This window comes from Nanorana parkeri, unplaced genomic scaffold (genome assembly GCF_000935625.1).
Source record: "Nanorana parkeri isolate BGI_ZX_2015 unplaced genomic scaffold, ASM93562v1 scaffold840, whole genome shotgun sequence".
Classification (NCBI taxonomy): domain Eukaryota; kingdom Metazoa; phylum Chordata; class Amphibia; order Anura; family Dicroglossidae; genus Nanorana; species Nanorana parkeri.
The window spans coordinates 528,937-549,017 of NW_017307108.1; the positions used below are offsets into that span (position 1 = coordinate 528,937).

General features: G+C 39.1%; 1 protein-coding gene across 1 annotated transcript in view; it reads right to left on the reverse strand.

Moving 5' to 3' along the window:
- Positions 1–20,081, reverse strand: part of CNTNAP2 (contactin associated protein-like 2) — a 266,748-nt gene that overhangs the window by 100,445 nt on the left and 146,222 nt on the right. Inside the window, exons 4-5 of the mRNA XM_018565388.1 lie at positions 6,737–6,907; positions 520–738 (exon numbers count right to left, since the gene is read on the reverse strand). Of these exons, the coding sequence (XP_018420890.1) occupies positions 520–738; positions 6,737–6,907 (390 nt within the window). The remainder of the gene's footprint in view (positions 1–519; positions 739–6,736; positions 6,908–20,081) is intronic.

Consider the following 20,081-nt stretch of genomic DNA (forward strand, 5'->3'; position numbering starts at 1 on the left):
TATATAACATTTATGATGTGTAGACATGTGCGGTTCGTTTCTGAAAAATCAGTTATTCAGTTAAGATTCAGAAAAATCAGTTATTCGGACAAATTTTCGTTATTGTGCGGTTTTGGATTTGGAGGCTCGTTGCTTCCGAATCCAAAGCAGCATTCAAATTAGTTTCCTTTGACGAAACTATTGAAATTTTTTTTGTTTTTATTTGTTTAGTCCGAAATTAATTTTTTTGCCATGCACATGTCTAATGTGGACTAAACCCTATTCAAAAGTATTGCCCAATTTCTGGCATAATTTGCAATAACAGGTAAATTAGCATTTTATCCTGTCACTAGTACAGCGCTATCCAAGAAACTGTGGAGAAAAAAAGTAAGATGAAGACATGTTTACTTTCAAATCTCATTGGCCATGATAGAACAAAACTCATCCAGTGTCTTTAATGATTTCATCCTACATGTGTATCAGTAGAATTAGAATACACCAATTATATGTCTGAATTTCCAAATGGACTGATTTTCTTACCAACATAGAACTGGCTGGTGAGCTCAAGTCGCGTGTGACCGTGAGTGGGCGCTTTCCGAATCTGTGGTTGGTGCTGATCGACCTGTAATCTGGCTTCTTTCACATTTCTCTCTGCTCTGACCCGATGCCACTGGTCATCATTCAGCGGAGTGGGAGAGGTAACAATAAGCTCCACGGGGCCATTTCCAACATCAAATGAAAACGAGACTTCGGTGTTGGCTAGAGTAAAAACAATATAGATATTTTTAGCAGCCTTGGCAAAACCTTCAGCATTACTGAGATCACACATGAACATAAATATTGCATGAGAAAGTATTTCTCACATGGGGGTGAAGTTTATGTTTTATCAATAAATTGCAAAAGGGAGTATTGGGGGTTTGTAAGTAGAGAGGGTCATTTACTTTTCTGCCCAATGTATTTTAGGCTAGAAATGTTAGGCTTGTTTCTAAAGTGAGGGGCAAGGGGCTCCATTCCTCCATGGATATGTGTGGGATTGGAATTTCAAGCTCGGAACTTTAGATATGGACTGCAGAGACAGAGATTTAAGAGGATTTAAAAGGAACTGGTGATTCCATATCACTGTAGGGCTCAAGATAAACTATTAAATGCTTTGTCCATGTCTAAACCCAATAGCATCAATAGTGTGTTGTAAATATTAGCATATTAGATTTATTGTTTTGCAAATATTATCCTTGACCTGCCTTGGGGGTTTCGCCCACTTGATCCCCATGGCCTGAATGGCAATATTTTTTTCTAGGGGCACTGCTAAATTAGAAGGAAGGTTTTTTAAAAATAAGTCAAGCAGGAAAATGTGTCTATAATTGTTAGAGAGGGTGGGTCTTTATGGGGTTTTGAGACTACTGATATTAAAGCCTCTAGGCAATTAGTTTGTTAGAATCTGCTAGTTTGATGGCTGTCATGCTGATCATATGGCTTCACTATTTAGTAAATCACTGGCCCATAACAACTATGAAGGTTGTTCCTTCTGGATTCAGAGGTACTGTGCTTGTTCACATGAAAGCTTGGAATCTAGCAGCCTATACAAAACCAGCAGACAATGACAATGCCTACATTTAACCCCTTCGTGACTGACGACGTACAGTGTACGTCGCCAGCATCGGGGCTGTTTAAACAGACTCCCGGCGACTTTTGCCGCCGGGACTCTGTTTAAACTTGTAGAGCCGACTGTCGGCTTTACAACAGAAGCGATCCTGGCGACTTACCTGTCGCCAGATCGCTTCTGCGTCCCGAAGAAGGGGCCATAATGGATTTTCTCTCTATGTACAAATAGTTATTTTTCTTACTATGTCACCACACTTAAATGTGATACAATAGCAAGACATTCTGAGGACCTAAATAAAAGATATCACTGGTCTTGTTCAATATATATAAGATTTGTTACTGGTCCCTCCAGTTTCCCTCTATTTCATTGTCTTATCTCTAACAGCCATGCAGGATACTAACTGAAAGAACACTGCACACATCACTGTCATAAGGATCTAGGGCCATACAGATTCAACAACTTTACCTTTAGACACTTAGCAGAACTGTGCTCTCACTTTTAGTTTGTAACTGACCATGAGGGAAGGAAACACCACTTCAGACCCCTTAAATTAATAGGATATCATTCTGCAGTTGCCTTTTAAAGGTCCATATGTACTGCACAGCATGGAAGTATGTTTTAAAAGATCATGATCATCAGTTATCACTTTATATGGCCAAGAGTCAGCCAAAAATTCCATTACAATTATTTATAACATCTGTAATTGGCATATTTCTAATATTTCCGAAATGGTATATTATAGTGGAAGTGAAACAGTCAATGCTTAACATTTTTCTTTTTTCAAGGTGGATATAATATAAACTATCATCACCAATAAGAGGCAATAATCATATTTAGCTATGAGAATAAACTTAAAAATGAATACATTATCATATATTATACATTATTTACATAAACATCATATAAGTATGCTTCCTTGATTAAGCTGTTTTCCTCGTTAATTATGCTACATTATTTTCATTGTAAGGTCAAAAGTTAATTATTACCTGTAATTAGTTACGAGTATAAAACACCTGTTTCCTGAAAGGCATACAAAGAGGCAGCACCCCAAAATCCAGTAACTGGAGACTACAGTTTGTGTTGGGGGGTTATATTAGCCAGTTGCTGGAATAAGCATGTGGGGGCTCTTGGCAGTTTGAGCAATCTTGTATCTACAAAAGTGTGTGTTCTCTTTATATTAGGCTTCCCAAAGTAAGCCTCTCATGCATATAATCTATTCTACAATATATAAGATTTTCTGCTTTCTAGCTGTGTATTTGATTGTTCCAAAACTGGCATGAGGTGCTGGAGAGTGCTACTAGAGTTGGAGGCTAAAAAAGATAACCATTTCCTTTAAATTCCCTTGTACAGATCGAATGTTAAGCTGGCCATACACTTGTAGTTTATCTGCAGATTTTCTATGGTCAGATGGAAAGAGTGCAACAGATTCTTCCATTTACGCTAAACTTTATGGAGGAATCTTCCACTGGGCCAAGCTTCAGTATCTTCCTAGTCGGCCCCGCTTGCTCTCAAAATACTTGAACAATCTGATTGGATGCCGGCATTGTTCAGGTGTTTTAGCGCAAAGGTTTAAAGTGTATTTCCACGTTTGCAGTCAAATTGGGATAAGACCTACTTTACCTAATTTGTTCTCATTCATATCACATAGGCTAAAACAAAAATAACAAAAATGCTTCTTGCAGTTTAAATTGCTATTTAGTTGCTAGCAATATACCTTGCTTTTCCTTCGTTGTAATGTTAGGAGGGGTTGTGAGGGGTTTGTGTACTGTACTGTCTGATTTTTTTTATAATTCCATTATAATTTGAAAAGTTGATTGGAATACTGCCTGTCCTAACAAAAGGTTAAATGATTACCACTTCTTACTTCTGCATTGCATGTTATTAAGAGAAACACATTTCACACAGCCCTGTCTCAGTTTTTGTATAAGGACAAATCACTGTGAAGGTGCTCAGAAAAACATGGATTCAGCCATTTTGCCTGCTGCAACAAAATATCTAAAATACTTTTTTTTGATAATTATTTTTTAGTATGATGTGGAAATGGGAACACATAACAAACATATATTTGGGTTTTCTCAAATTTAACTGCAAAAGTGGAAATATACTTTATGGTTATGCATAGGTGTAGTGTCAGGGTAACCTCAATGACCCCATTTAATGCACCCTAGTGCTTTGCTGCTAAAGAATTGTTTTTGAGGAAATCACTGAAAACTAACTCAGAAAAGCTATAACTGGAGCACACACTGTAAAATACAAGAGCCACATTTTCAAATGACCTTCAAACATTCAATGTGGCAGAAACTCATAATTAAGGGATTATGTAAAAACATGATCAGCAATGTTATATATGTTAAAACTGCATTTTGAGTTATTCTTAAAGCGGACCTTTACCCATATCTTTAAAATAATAACAAACACATCTTTAAATGTTTTGAAAAGACAATCTTATGATACTTCTACATAATTGCAGGCTTTTTATTTTCTGCATACCTTATTTTTCTTTTCTGTCTTCTGACAGTGGCCATTTTAACTAAGGGCAGGTTACGAGATCTCCCTTTACTTCCTGGAAGTCTAGCACATGTGACTAAGACATGTGACCATGCACATCATCTCAGGGGAGAAAAATGCCTTTCCCTGATATCTCATGAGATTGCAGATGAGATTTCCCAGCAATGCTCTGCTGATGACAAGGCATTGGCAGACCTGAAGAAATTTGCACTTTCAAAGCAGGAAGTGAATGCTCTGCTAGTGTAAGTATTTCAACATTACAGCATTTTACACCTGACATGTCTATGTTATTATGAATCATTATACATAGAGTGATGCATTAGTAGAATTTGATTTTTGCGTGTAAAGGTCCGCGTTAATGTACATTGCAATGTTTTTCTCCAATTTTATGTGGCTGAAATAAGATTCCAGCTTGATGTAAAAGGTCGATTTATTCTTATGATTACAGTTTTCAGGAAAACAAGCTTTTGCTATAGATACTGGCACAATACATAGCAGCAGATAAAATCTAGTTAAATGATTCGATAAAAGGTCTTTGAAAAGCTCCATGTGCGCCAGCTAACATTTTTAGCATTCCATTAAAATTAGATGCCCAAAAGTAATTATGCATCCCAGGATTACTGAGGTGTATGAAAACCTTGCCGTGTGACATTTTTTGATATTCACCTACTGTTCTGTAGATGCTAACAAGGGCGAAGCTGCAGGGGGAGTACCATGCTGAGCTGACATAGGTGCCAATGCTGTAGGCACAAATTTAGAAGACATGCTTCCTAAAATAACTTTCCTTTGACCAATCTTTGTCTTAACCTTGAAATTACAAATATCTCAAGACAATACACTGCCATCAAATTAAAAAGTGAACCTGAGCTCAGAAAGTGAATATTTGCTATGTTATAGGGAACATTTTGAAATGTTAATTATGCCTAAGCATTACCCAGAAAAAAATGTACCCTTTGTCTTGAATTGCTCCTAAAAGATAGCAGTACACTTCCTGGTGTGCGAAGGTGCTTAGGCACTCCTATGCCTACAGCCTCATAAGTGTGAGATAGAAGGCACTGCTGCCTCTGACTGCTAGTCTCAAGAAAATATGAGTGAGATTGATGTCACTACTGTGTTGCTCTATGATCTCCTTGCTGAAGCAAAATCCTACCTCTACCAAGATGGTTGCATCCACACAGAGAGTGAGGGTGATGTCACTACTGTGTTGCTCTATGATCTCCTTGCTGAAGCAAAATCCTACCTCTACCAAGATGGTTGCATCCACACAGAGACACAGTGCAGAACAAGGCATGGTAGGTTATAAATGGGGAAATATTAGCTGCAGGGAGCCTACACGCAATATTGGTGATTAGTCCTTTGCCTTCTGCCTGCATTTTTGGGCACAGCTTCCATAGTTCGGTTTCTTTTTAAATAAATACAATTCACCATAAAACATTGGCAGAGCATCCACTCACTACTTATCTGTGTTTTATTTAGACTCTGAAGTCTGAACTTAAGGATAAGTGCACTTATCCTTTGGGGACCTTTAAGGTGACATAACCACTCCCTTCCTCCTCATGCGCAAATGACTACTTATTGAGTTTCAATGGGCCCAGCCTTGGTTGTTTTTTTTTACATCCTGCGGCAGACATCTCCTTCTCCTGGCTGTGCTTGCACAGTACATCCCCATTGACTTCTATGGGGCTCATCTATCTCTTTTATAAGGTAGGGAGACGAACAATGGGGTTGCACTGTGCAGGCACTGCCGAGTGAGAGAAGTCCACCATAGGATGCCAACAGACAACCCCACCAAGCCCTTTGGAACTGGTAAGTATTCATCTGTGCACAGGGAGGGAGTGGTGATCTTACCCTAAAGGGACCTAAAGGATAAGTACACTTTGATTTAATTCATGGCAGTACATAATCATCATTGTACCATCTTAACAGTAAATTTTATCCCATCGTATATTCTTCCAAGAGGACAAGGTATTGTTGCCCTATAGCTGCAATCTTTATAGTGGTATAGAATATACAAGATAGTTTGAATGAATACTATAATTAGTATATTTTTTTTGATAATGTTTGATTTATTTATGTATTATGACATATGTAGTGAGCTTATTGGTTTTAAAGCGAGCCTGTCACAAACTAAAATAATACAAATTGAGCATATAATAGAACAAAATGTATAGCCAGAGGTTACCTATTTTTCACCACAAGTAAAAATGATAATTAGTTCAAGAGATATATGCAACTGCAGTTATAGGCAAATTGCAACCTCATTTCCCAAGGGGACAGACAGGTGTTTATTGCTGCCTGTCCTGGCTATAATTATCCTCTCAATTTGTCCTGGTCACCATTATTACTGGGGCAAAAAGTGATGGGAAGCCAACATTTTACAGTTGTCAACAGGACAGGAAGTTAAATATTCCAATAAGGATACCTTTTCTGGTGACAATTGTCTCAACTGGATGAATCTTTAGGACATAAAGTGAATAAATATCTACATATTGGGACACACACAGGGAAAAAAATTGACAGGGGTTTTAACCCTCCCCTACACTATCCAAAACAAAAATAAATGTTTTGTCTACACATATGGTTTAAGATAAATAGTAGAGTACAAAATGCACACACACATTATACAAAAAGAAAAACAAAACTTACACTTGAGTTCTATTTTTATAAAGTCTGTGCTTCCTCTGTTTTCTACAAATACTCCATCTGGGGCAGACGTCTTAAAGTAAAAAGAGATATCGGCGCTGGTTTCTCCTTGGAATGTAGAGAAATGAAGGAAAGAGTTTGGTGCGATGAAGGACACTGCATTCCAGTAGTTTTCTGTAGGTTGATACAAAAGGAAAAACGATTTAGCACTTACAAGAAAGCGTATACTTGAGTCATTGGTGGCTTATCGACCTTTTAAACTGAACATGTCAACAAAATTCATGCTTGAACCTTAACCACAGGATATGTCTGCATAATTAAATCACATTGGGGGGAATTTATCAAAACTTGAGCAGCCCAAATCTGGAGCAGTTGCCCATGGCAACCCATTGGCTTCTTTCATTTTCAAAGCTTAACTGAACAAACTGAAGATAGAAGCCGATTGGTTACTATGGGTAACTGCTCCAGTTTTGGTTAATTCCCCCCATTATTTTGCTAGAAATAAAAAGCAACTTCTCCCAAGCAGTCTTGCCTAGGCTAAGATCAGATGGTCTCTGCTCACCAGGAGCATTATGGGAGGTTTATGTCTAATGAGAATGGATAGAGTATATGTTTTAAACAGACCTTGCTTGGCTGACTTGAAGTGAGGTAAGTGGATCAGCAAGGCGTAACCCCTTGTACATATATAATTACAAACGTTGCATGAATACAAGCATTTTACAATGTTAACACACATTGATAATTATAATCACATTAAAGCACTTCTTCAGCCTAAAGTGTTTTTTTTTGTTCTGGATGGAATGGAGAAAAGTTAGAGCTTGTGCCAGGTATTTATTATGGTCTATGATCTCTTTGGATAAGATTCCTCCACCTTTACCCTATTACCCTGACTTTGACCCTACAACAAGAAATGAAGGCACTAGGTGTCTTCAGGGCAGAGAGACCATGACAGCAATAGAAATTTGACAAAGGCGCTAATCTTTTCTCACTACTACAAAAAGGTTTTGTTGCTCGGCCTCTATGAAATAGATTTTATATCACGTCCTGTCCCATAGAACTGTCAATGAGACAGAAAGCAAGGAAGGGGGATTTTCCAACAGGGTTACAGACAGTAATGAAACCCTGGCAAAGGTTTTAACTCTTTCATTGAGCCTAAAAAGAAAGGTTTTGGTGAGGGTTATGCTTTAAGCTGATCTGTTTCATATGTGTCTAAAACATTACAAGAATATGGTTCCTCTACCGTCATAACCTTCATACAAAATATAACGCCAAAGCCATTAATAACATAATTCTGTTCATACCTAATGAGCTTCACTCTTATACATCTCCACAGTGCAAAGAATTACCTCTGTTAAAGTACCCATTTAACAATTTGGTAAATGCAGATAAGATTTATTATTTGTTTCAGAATGCTGCCTGTATATAACTGCTACTCATGTTCAAGTGCATCCTCAGAGTGTTCTACTTGCTTTTGCTGAACAAGTGTGTTTATATCCTTTGATGAAATCTTTATAAGAGTTTTAAATATTTTTTAGATATATGTGTATAAGAAATTGGTTTTGTATAAACATTATCAATGTCTGTTATCAATGTCTGTTAATGCCGTTATTATATATGTGTCAACTGATAAATAATGTACATACACATATATATGTATATATTAGACATGTGTGATTCGTTTCGTTCCGAATCGAAATTCGGACGAATTTTCGGAAATTCGGACATTCGGATGTATCCGAATTCCGAATTACAGACATAACGAATGCAAACGAATCCGAATTTCCATTTCCGAAATTCGGTAGCGGTAGGTTGAGCGTTCGTTTCGTTTTCGGTTCTTATTAGTTTCGTTCGTTGGAGAAAAGTGACATTAGAGAAGGAGAAAAATATTTTTTCCCCCTCAAATGTCACAAACGAAACGAAACGAATAATAAACGAATAAGAACCGAATAAGAACCGAAAACGAAACGAACGGTCGACCTACCGCTACCGAATTTCGTCCGAATTGACTTTCACACCCGAATCCCGAAAAACAAAATAACACAAATCCGAATTTAAAACGAAACGAAACGAAACAAATTTTTTGGCAGTGCACATGTCTAGTAATTCTTAGAGGTGTCATTGGCGCCACTCTCTGCATCATTTGACTGCGTATGTAGAGCAGTGTGCAGAGCATTGATTCAGAACCGTCAGGATGCCTTGGTATTGCCCTCTCAGCAGACAGATGTATGATGGCCTGCACTCACAGTATGTCCTCAGTCTTCTGGATTGGATGACGTTTGGCACCTGTAAGACTGAGGACATCTAATGGTCGAAAAGGAATTACTGTGGGAATGGCACCAGAGAGGAGAATTGCAGCCAGGCCAGAGCTTTTTTTGTTTAATTTTCACTGCTGCTGCAGGGCATTAAAAAAAAGCCAAGAGTTGGGCATTAACCAAATAACAATACTTTTTAGAAGATGTAGCAAAAAAAGGCCAAAGCCTCAGAAACAACTTTAAGACAAACAGCAAAAAGAAAGAAGTTAAAAACATGAGCTCACTTAAAATACATGAAATCTTCCATTTAAATCATGAAGTCCAAATGTATTTAAGTCAGTACTATTTTTGGAATTATGTGCACGCAAAATCCCCACATTTAAAGAAAAGTACTACAATAAAGTCGTATATCGATACTTTTTCTTCCTTTGCTTAAGTTTCAGAAGTTTGATTTTAGCCAAAAGCTTCAACAAATAAGTGTGCCATCATTTCAGATGAAGGCGTGTCAGTGAAATAAATTACAAATGGAGAAATGCAATGCAGTCCTTGCAGCAACTCTACATTTCGAACCTTGGACTGTGTTTAAAACCCATCATGAGTGCAAAGAATCTCTTATTTCATTGCAAACCAACTGTTTTCATCTGTCCCACTAAAAATCAGGAGTGAAAAGAATAAAAAGCTAATTTCTATGTCATTTGTATTTTATGTTGACCTAGCTTGGAAGAAAATATCAATTTGATGCAGAAGCTTTAAATCACCTAAACTTTATCATAAAGTCAAGCCGAGATGGATGGCACGACTTGTTTTCATCTCCAGTTTTATGAAACTTTAAAATTTGCTTTTAAAAGATCTTGCTTCTTTATCAAAACAAAAAAGAAGCCCAAGAGTGAGCATCAATATCATGACCAAGGTTAGTGTGTGACACAAATTGCTCTTATTATTTCACAGATCAAGAAAAGGTGAAACATATTAAGTGTGGTCCTCCTTGCACAACAATAAAGCAATCTCATTTGTGCAGGTTTATGTTATAACTACATCAATTTCTAGATACAACAAAGCACAGGTATTTATTACTAGCAAGGGCATAGTGGGCACCATGTCCCATAGCAGCCAATGCAAAAGCAAAATCAAACGCCGTTTTAGATTTTTTTCTACTGATATTAAAAAATTATAATGTTGTTAACCCATTACTGTCTCTGCTGCTCTTATTAGCACTAATACTTAAAGTGGAAGTTCACCTTAGAATTACTCTTTAAACAATAAACTAGCCTATAACACTTGTACATTGATAACCGCATAGCACCATGTTTGACTTCTGTCTATGCTCCGGTTGTCCAGAATTGGAAACTGCTGGCTATTTTCCAGGGACCCCATTCAACTCATAGTTTAGCTCAGCCCCCCTAGTGTCAGAGCAATTCCCAGTCAGGCTTTTTGATCAAAAAGCTATAAGTAGTATGGGGCAGGGGGTTGGGCTGAGCAGCACCATGAGGTGCATGGTGTCACTGTTAAAAGGCTTTTAAAAGGCTTCTAAACAAACTGCTGACGAGCCTACTCCCATCACAACACAATGCAACTTTTAAGCTCCAGGGATTGTAGTCAAAATGCGTTGACTACACCACTTGAATATCCTCTTGACCCTAATGTAATAAAGTTGTATCTGCACAGTTTTAGTTCTTGTCGAGCTTCAATTGCTATGTTCACTGTGAAGCCAAGCATACTGTCTAGATCCTTTGGGTTGCAGAAGTTATCTACCTGTCAGACAGATCACCCATATTCACATCACTTAGCTACTGGGTGAGAAACACCAAGAGAACAACCAAGAGAACAACTAGGGTCCAGGACTTGGATTGCTGGTCATTCAGAGCCCAGACAGAATTCAAATATTGTGCTATGCATTTATCAAGGTGCATGTGTTATATGGCTTTCTAGTGTTTATAGAATAATTCTAGGGTGAACTTCCACTCCAGTGGCAGGATCTTACCACAATAGTTCCCACCCACCTTGAAGTCCAACAAATAGATAGATAGATACAGTAGATAGATACAGTAGATAGATACAGTAGATAGATAGATAGATAGATAGATAGATAGATAGATAGATAGATACAGTAGATAGATACAGTAGATAGATAGATAGATAGATAGATAGATAGATAGATAGATAGATAGATAGATAGATAGACACATAGAGGCAATAAGTAGCCCTTTTGATACCCTGAACTTTTGTGGTCTAATCTGCAGCTGAGGTCAGACAGTGAACGCCACCCCGATCCATGCCTGGCCCACATAAGTATAAATGGGTCTCTAACTCCGAAGTTCTAAAACTGAAGTTTCATAACAAAATCTACTGCTTTATACTAACACATTTTATAAATTATCTGAATGTTCAGCCTTAGTCATTACACACTGGAAGTGGACAGAATAGACAATTTATTTGTCCAGCTGGCAGTTCTTTAAAAACAAACTTGAACCATATTTATCACTATTAATTCTTGTGCGGCTGCAAATCATCTCAATGAAGAAATAAATTCGCTAGCCTTAAACAAAACTTCCAATCTCTCTGTTGTCTGCATCTCCTGGAACACAAATAAAAACCTTCATGCTGGACAGGAACAATAGCACTTCAGGTAGAACATAATATACAACTTATGCATTACACGTTTTACAGTCTGACCTTAGCTATATATAAAAAGAAAGCTGCATCGCTGCAGACAATCCTTTTCATACAGAGTACACCTAAGGAATGTCTTTATTAAAGGGCTTATTTAGCCAGTAAAATGTAGTGATCAGATTTTCAAAAGAGGAAATACCATATTTAGATCTAAGTACATTATGTGCAGAAAACTAGCAAGGCACATTCATGGAGCTAAAAGGATTTTATGTATAGGATATATTGTTGTTATAAATGTCCCCTGTTAGATACATAGCCTATCTATACATTTGTTTTTTCGGTTTCCAACTTTTATTTGCTACATCTGAGTGTTTCCTTTTACAATGTGGCTACTATGCCATCACTGTGCAAGTAGCCATGTCATTAGCCTGCAACTTGCACAGACTATTGGAAGCCTCCTTGCCGAGAATATACAGTCATGGCTAAAAATATTGGCACCCCTCCATTTCTGTCAGATAGTGCACCACTTTGCAGAAAATGGTAGCAATTACAAATGTTAAGGCATTCTCAAGTGTATGTCTTTTGTTTCTATTTGGTATAACACAAAAAAGTGGAAAAAAAAAAGCCAAATCTGATACATTCCAAACAAAACTCCAAAAAATGGATTGGACAAAATTATTGGCACCTTCTCCAAATTGCCGGAAATAATTGCATTCCAAGTTTTTGTGGAAAAGCACGGACAATCTCAAGGTTACAAGTCCATCTTCAGAAATCTTAATGTTCCTGTGTCCACTGTGAGCAACATTGTCAAGAAGTTTACACTCCATGGCACTGTACCTAATCTCCGTGGATGTGGATGAAAGAGAACAATTGATCAAAGATTGCAATTAAGGATTGTTTGAATGGTGGATAAGGACACTCGATCAACTACCACACAAATTCAAGCTGACCTTCAGGCGCAGGGTACAACTGTGTCAGCTCGCACTATACGTCACCATCTGAATGAAATGGGACGCTATGGTAGGAGACCCAGGAGGAACCCACTGCTGACACAGAAACATTTAAAAAGCCAGATTGGAGTTTGCCAAAAATTACCTGAGGAAGCCTAAATTCTCCTTTTAGGAGAATGTGTTGCGGATAGAAGAAACAAAATGACACCTTTTTGGTAAAGCCCATAATTCTACTGTTTTCAGAAAAAGAAACGAGCCCTTTAAATAAAAAAATACAGTCTCTACAGTCAAACATGTTGGAGGTTCACTGATGTTTTGGGGTTCTTTGATGCTTCAGGCACTAGATGTCTTAACTGTGTGCATGGCATTATGAAATCTGAAGACTACCAATTAATTCTGGGGTGCAATGTAGGGCCCAGTGTTAGAAAGTTGTGTCTCCATCAGAGGTCATGGGTCTTACAGCAGGACAATGACCCAAAGCACACATCAAAAAGCACCCAGAAATGGTTTCAGACAAAGCGCTGGAGAGTACTGGACTGGCCAGCAATGAGTCCAGATCTACATCCCACAGAGCACCTGCGGAGAGATCTCAAAACAGCAGTTGGGAAAAGGAACCCTTCCAATCTGAGAGACCTGGAGCAGTTGGCAAAAGAAGAGTGGTTCAAAATTCCTGTAGAGAGGTGTAAGAAACTAATTGATGGTTACAGGAAGCGATTGATTTCAGTAATTTTTTCCAAAGGCTGTGCTACAAAATATTAATTGAGGGTGCCAATAACTTTGTCCAGTCCATTTTTGGAGTTTTACATGGAATGTGTCAGATTTGGCATTTTTCTCCACTTTTTTGTGTCATACCAATACAAACAAAAGAAATAAACATGAGAATGCCTAAACATTTGTAATTGCAACAATTTTCTGCACAAAGTGGTGCATTATCTGACAGAAATGCAGGGGTGCCAATATTTTTGGCCATGACTGTATAAGCAGAAGTCTTAAGCTGGCCATACATGGAGCAAATTTTTCAATAAACTGGTCCAAATTCATTCAGTGGATGACCCTGCCAGCAGCCTGATATCCTTTGATCTGAAAATCGAAGAAGCTGTTTGGAAAATTGTCAGATGAACAGTGACTGAAGCCAATCAGCTACAGTCACTGTTATGGTATTCTGACAGCAGCACACTCACCACTGTCAGAATATAATAGCATGGCAGGAGAATTCCCCAATCCATGCCACTGAGGATCACCGTTTTAATCAGCTCTCAATCAACTAGTGTATGGCCAGCTTTACACTTAGGAGGGTTCCCTATAGCTGGTCTGTTTTTAATAGCAAATCTCTGTCCCAAGTAGCGATGAGGTTCAGGTTTGCTGCCACCGTTTGTGTACAGCCCATCCTTGGGATTTACAAACTTTGTCTACAATTGTTTGCAGGTTTGCCGACAAAAATAATGAACACCTCACTCTGGTGAGTTGAATCACAAAAGCTAACATTTTGAATGAATGAATAAACCAGCTTACTAGAAAGGGTGGGCTCACAGCAGCCAAATTGTCAGTGTGTTTTGGATCTGTTAGCCAGAGCTAACAATTCTGTGTAGGGAGTTTTTTCTTTTTTTCGTTGGCACATGTCTCCCATGGCAGTACCCAATATCCCATGCCTTTTGTTTGACAATAGCTTGCTTATTAGCCCTACAAATGCCAGAACTGAAGTACAAGATCCACCTGCTTATAGTTTGTGAACTTTGAGCAATATTCACAAAAGTTAATTAACTGTACCCAGGAAGATTTGCTCCCTAGTCCCAAGTTAAAGGTCTCATGACCATGTGCTTATGGAAAGTAAAGTTGTCTATAATAGGGTAAAGTGTTCCTATTCACAATACTATAATGTGAAGCTTATTACTGTAAGAGAAGATATCACGATACATTACACCACATATGGCAAACACAAGGGCTGCAGGCTGTATCTGGCCCGCCAGGGCTTTTCATGTGGCCTCGCAACCCTTCCTGCAGCCGCGGAACCCCCCTTCGTCTCTGTCCCCACCTTGTCTCAGCAGTCGCAGCAGAAAGGAGGACAGAACTCCTTCAACAATCCTGCACCTCTCTATGCAGCTGCCACACCCCCTTGTCTCTGCCTCCCCTGGTCTCAGCTTTCAGCAGACTCCGCTGCTTCCCAGGTCTGCCCCCAGCTTCTTCGAGGCAGCAACAAAAGGTATGGGGGGTGCACTGTGATGTAAGGGAGGGTGGGGAACTCTTGACTTCTGATAGTGCGGGGAGCTCTTGGCATCTGGCATAAGGGGGGATAGGGTGCAATGGACATCTGCTTATAATTAGAAGAATAATACAATGTTATGCCAGTTGAGCACACTGCTGGTATCATCCCCACAAAACTTTATGGTTCTGTCTGAGCAGTCTCCAATAAGGTTTCTTGTGGATGATACCAGCAGTGTGCGACCCTCCTTTTCAGACTTGCATTATCTGCTACAGGAGTGTGAGGGGGCTCCGTGCTGGTCTGCACCTGAACTTCACAGCACTGTGATGATTGTTTATTAGTAGTTTGATGTACCACCTAACATTGTATTAAAAACAAGACAACTGTGAGCCCCATTCTATTTGATCTGCTCACAACCCACCAAATTCACACATGTAATTAAAGGAGAACTATGAGGTGAGTGCTTTTCACTCACCTCATAGTTCCAGCCGACCTGTGACAATGAGACTGTCATAGGTCGGCTCAGTAGATCGGGAGGTGAATGAACATATACCGGCGTCCGCTCACCTCTCGATCCTGTCACGTCTCTCGGCCGTGACAGGGGAGGGGCTGGATTCCCCCCTCCTCGCTCCGATCCACCAGCGCTGACTGGCGGAACAGACGGGGGAGGGGGCGGGTACAGCTGGCTCTGCCTCTAGATAGGCAGAGCAAGCTGTCACTCACACAGCTGGGCGGATCTCAACAACGATGTCGGGATCCGCTCCGGCTGCGGCGTCTCAGTATACTGCGAGCTGTAGCTCGAGGTATACTGAGCTTAGGGTAACGGGAGGACGCTAGTTTGTGTCCTTCGGTTACCCTAAGGAGAACTATGGGGAAAAGCCCTAACCCCATAGTTCTCCTTTAAGATAAAGCATGGCAATTTTTAGTAAGTGCCCTCACAATCGGGGTGCATTGTATATTTCCACGTTAGCAGATAAGAGCCATGGTGAAACTAAGAGTACTGCCATAACTGACTTTTTCTAAAAACCTTTATAATTACCTGGCTCTCATTCTTATCTTTGCCAAGCACCAAAACAACAGAATCTGCATGACAGACAGGAAACTAACAACTTTTAAAGAAAAAGGGCAGGAAAGGCAGCTTACATATTTGTATCCCAACAGGTTCGCAACAGTTTAAAATCTCCACAGTAATTCTTTCATCTGCGATTTTGATTGACCCACTCTCATGGAGCCTTTATATTGGAGGTAGGGCTGGACATGAATTCATTAAGGCATGTATAGGTGGAAGGGCAGAAATGTATGTTATTTGTGCATATAGCATTGTGCCAAATCTTTAATTAAAGGGAACCTGTGCTTAGGATAACATAGAGGCTTTTATATGCTTAAAGTGACATTAAACCCTCAGATTAAACATAAACCAATACTGTAATGTGTGCCTTACTGTAATCCATGGTTGTTACCCTTCTCTTTGCTGCCCTTCCTTTTAAATCCGTCTCTCTTATCATGCTAGGGGAGAACTTCCGTTTGCAGCTGAGTGCCTCTTCCTGTAGTAACAGTAAGGCACACATTACAGTATTGTTTTATGTAAAAAAAATCTGAGGGTTTAATGTCTCTTTAACATTTACTGTGCGAGTGTAAGTTGGCCTTGCAAAAAAAATACAAGGTCCACTAATATGGCAGCCCCCACTCCATGTTTACAAAATGCTTTAAGACATCGGTTATACATTGTAACAGACTCAGAAAAAAGTACATACAGTACAGCTGAAAGAAGTTAAAGGAATATATCACTGTAAAGGCTCTGAATGACTGTGGGGAATGTAGGAATAAAAATTCACAAGCCGTACTCATTAATCAACAGAGCAATATCCATGTATCAATTATATGCTGGTTTATTGTGACATGTATAGCTGATACCGTGGGTCTAGTTAAAAAAGGGAAGAAAAACAGCATGCTTTCTTCATCAGCAAATAAAAGCAGCACGTAACTGATACCTTGATTTTGTTGCGCTTATTTATTAGGGAATGTATTGTATTAGCTGTAACTCCCACTCAGCAAATGCTTAGAGTTGATGTGTTTACTGTGAATAAACAACACTGCTTCTACTGTAGTACTGATGTAGCAACTGGGGTGAGCCAAGGTAACAAGGCATTACTCCCTCCATCCCAGCTTTGACAAAAGAATATACATTTCCTTCTTTCCATTGCAAGTATTTTTGCTAAAGAAAAAAACAACACATTTTGTGGACTGGGTCTTAAAACGTGGTTGCGAACTGATTTTGGTCATGAACTGAATCAAATTTTCCCATATAGTTCAATGTAAATAAGGTTAATCCGTTCTGAACCATATGTAAATTTGTAATTACCACTCTGCAATTTCTTTTTACTACCATGCTTGCTCTTCATTTTTTTTTGGAGCCATGCTGGTTTGAATAATACTGTACAGTACTGTGTGTGCTAAAAAGCACACAAAAAAGCTTCACAGCAAGTGTGCACAGGTTTGTCTGCGACCGCAATCTCGACTAAAGAAAGCCACGACCACGTGTCAGAGCGGGGAAGATGGCTGCGGTCGTGTTCGAGTCCAGTCCAAAGCATATGTTTTTGTTTGGCCAGCAACAGCCTACTTTGCAAGTCTGAAAACATTTCTCAGAAAAGGTACATGCTGTTAGTGATCTAACGTTTGTGGTACGTGATGTGGAAAAGAGGAACAAGAGACAGGGAGATCATATCCTAAATCTGACTAGATTTGCTTTGAAATGTTCATTTGTGATAGTCAATGGGGTCAAATAAATTAAGTATTTGACCACAGCGATGAAAACATTAAAGTAGCAGAATGGAATTTTTTTATCCAGCATGGACACTCAATAGTCCATGGGGTCTTCACATCTGAGTGTTGCATCAGACCTGGACCTGATACAGTCAGAAATAATGTGTTTCTGATCGCCTTATGAGTGCTGCCTGCATCTGGGCCTGACTCTGATAAGCTGCACTAAGGCAATCACCACTACCACAACTCCCGATTTTAGTGATCAGAGGATGAAAGGGGCATTGGTCATTAAATAGGATCCTGCTGCCATCAGGAAATATGGCAAAGAGGTTTTTATGCAGCAAACACTGAACTTACTTTACTCCTTGCTGCTAAGATAAAATGTAGACAGAACAGCAATAAATCACAAAAAAAAGTCCTCTAGATGGCACCACTGGAAGCTCAATCATTTCCATGCTTTAAAGTTATACTACAGGCTAAACAAATATTGTCTGAATACAAGAAGAATTTGTAATTTTATTTGCAGCTTGGTGTCCTTTGTGTATTTCTTTCAGATCTGTAAAGTAATGATTGGGCTACTGACATAGAAGGGTACAACCTGTTCATGAGGGACAGGCTGGCAAGAAGGGGGGGTATGTATATATGCTAAAAATAACCTCATTATTCACATCCGTGACGATATCGCGTCAGCTGGTGGAGATGATGTGGAATCGTTATGGATAGAACTAGATAGAACGAACCCTAACCCTAACCGTAAACTTATTGTGGGTGTCTGTTATAAACCTCAAAATATAGGGGAGGAGGCCCACCTACAATCGCAAATGACAGGTCTGCTCTCCTGTAGTTCTCTGCAGGCAGCCTGTAGTTGCTGAAACTTCTGGGACCCTCCAACCGCTTTGTTCTCTGTACAGACACAGCAGCAGCACAGGAATGATGTCACAACTGCATAATATCTAAATCTGAAAAGGCGTTTGGTGTGCACAATGTTGTTCTCTATTGGATATGGCTATTGGGGAATATATTTAAATTAAAGTTTCTGTGACCGTAGTCCAGCTTTAATGTAAGCAGACAGTATGCTTTATCCATCAGTGACAGACAGATTCACCAAAGTGCCTCTGTGTGAGACCAAGTTATGGGCCCTCCTACTCAACTACTGGCCTTGAAAAACCTCTGTACTTTGTAGCTAGTTACTGTAGAATCCCATCAAATATCTGACCCTCATATGCTATGAATGGATCTCTAAATCGCAGGGGGGTCCTTTTGCAGCTGCACAGTCTGCACAAGTGTCATGCCCTCTGCTGTTACCCATTTTTTTTTTACCTAATTGCCATCAGATCACACTGTCAACAAAAGTTGAGATTTTTGAATTTCTCTAGCTAAAAATGGTCTTCTGCCACCCTTTAGTCAAACATAGAATAACATTATTATTAACATTATTTGATGAAAAATTATTAACATTTGGGAGATCAGACTCTATTAGAAAACCTTAATTCTAAAGGAAAACAATTATCTGTTTTGGAGAGCTAGTTTATCTATGTATCTTAAATAGCGTGTGGTCTCGATTTGATATATTTCTGAAAAACTGTTGACGGCAATCACAGTTGTTTAGCATTAGTTTGCAAGAGAAGCAGTTCTTTGTAATAGCTCTTTACTAGAAAAAAATAAATAAAAGGATTACACAGCACATCATCAATATAAATTATTGGCATCAAAGGAATCATTCTCTATATACTGACTTCTGGCTCAGCTTGCAACAATAGTGCTGAATTTTTGCTTTCAAGACGTGTGTCAGTTTCTGGATTAGGAGCTGTGCTGACCACCCACTGTTCTGAAAGCTCTAATAAGCCTTTAGGATCTCAGAATTCTCTAAACAGATATAAGTCTCTTCCCAAATGGATGTTTAACCTAGATGTTCAATGCTAGGCTAAGTACACATGAGTGTCCGTGCATAGTACATCCGGCTCTTGTACTTTAAATCTCCCTGCAACATTGTCGCTCTTCTGAGCACAGCAAGCTACTTAGGGGAGCCACTGCTGTTCCTCACACAGTGATGAAAATGCTTCATTGAACAATCATGCACATCATCCTGTTTAGCTCAGTACACCCTCCAGGCCTGGGCGACTTGGAGTATCTTTCTTTTTTATGGTGCTTTTCGCCCTAGGGGATTTAAAGCACTTAGGAAATGCTTAGTTGAGCCAAATACTAGCATGTCTTTGAAGTGTGTGAGGAAGTCAGAGTACCCAGAGGAAACCCAAGAAAGCACAGGGAGAACATGCAAACTTCATGCAGATAGCAGGGATTCAAAAAGAGGACTATAGTGCTACAAGACAAAGCTGCTAACTATTAAGTCACTCTGCTGCCCGCCTTCTTTTAAAGGGTGTTTCCAGTTTTTCAGGAGAAATTAAGCAAACCCCCACTATATGTTTGTTATATGTTCCTATTCACATAGCAAATCTAACAATAATTAGAAAACAATATATTACATTTTAGATATTTCTCTTTAACAGGCCTTTGCATGCTCCTTTCTCAGCTTCAGTAACAGCAAACTCTGTCTGTCATAATAGACAGACTTA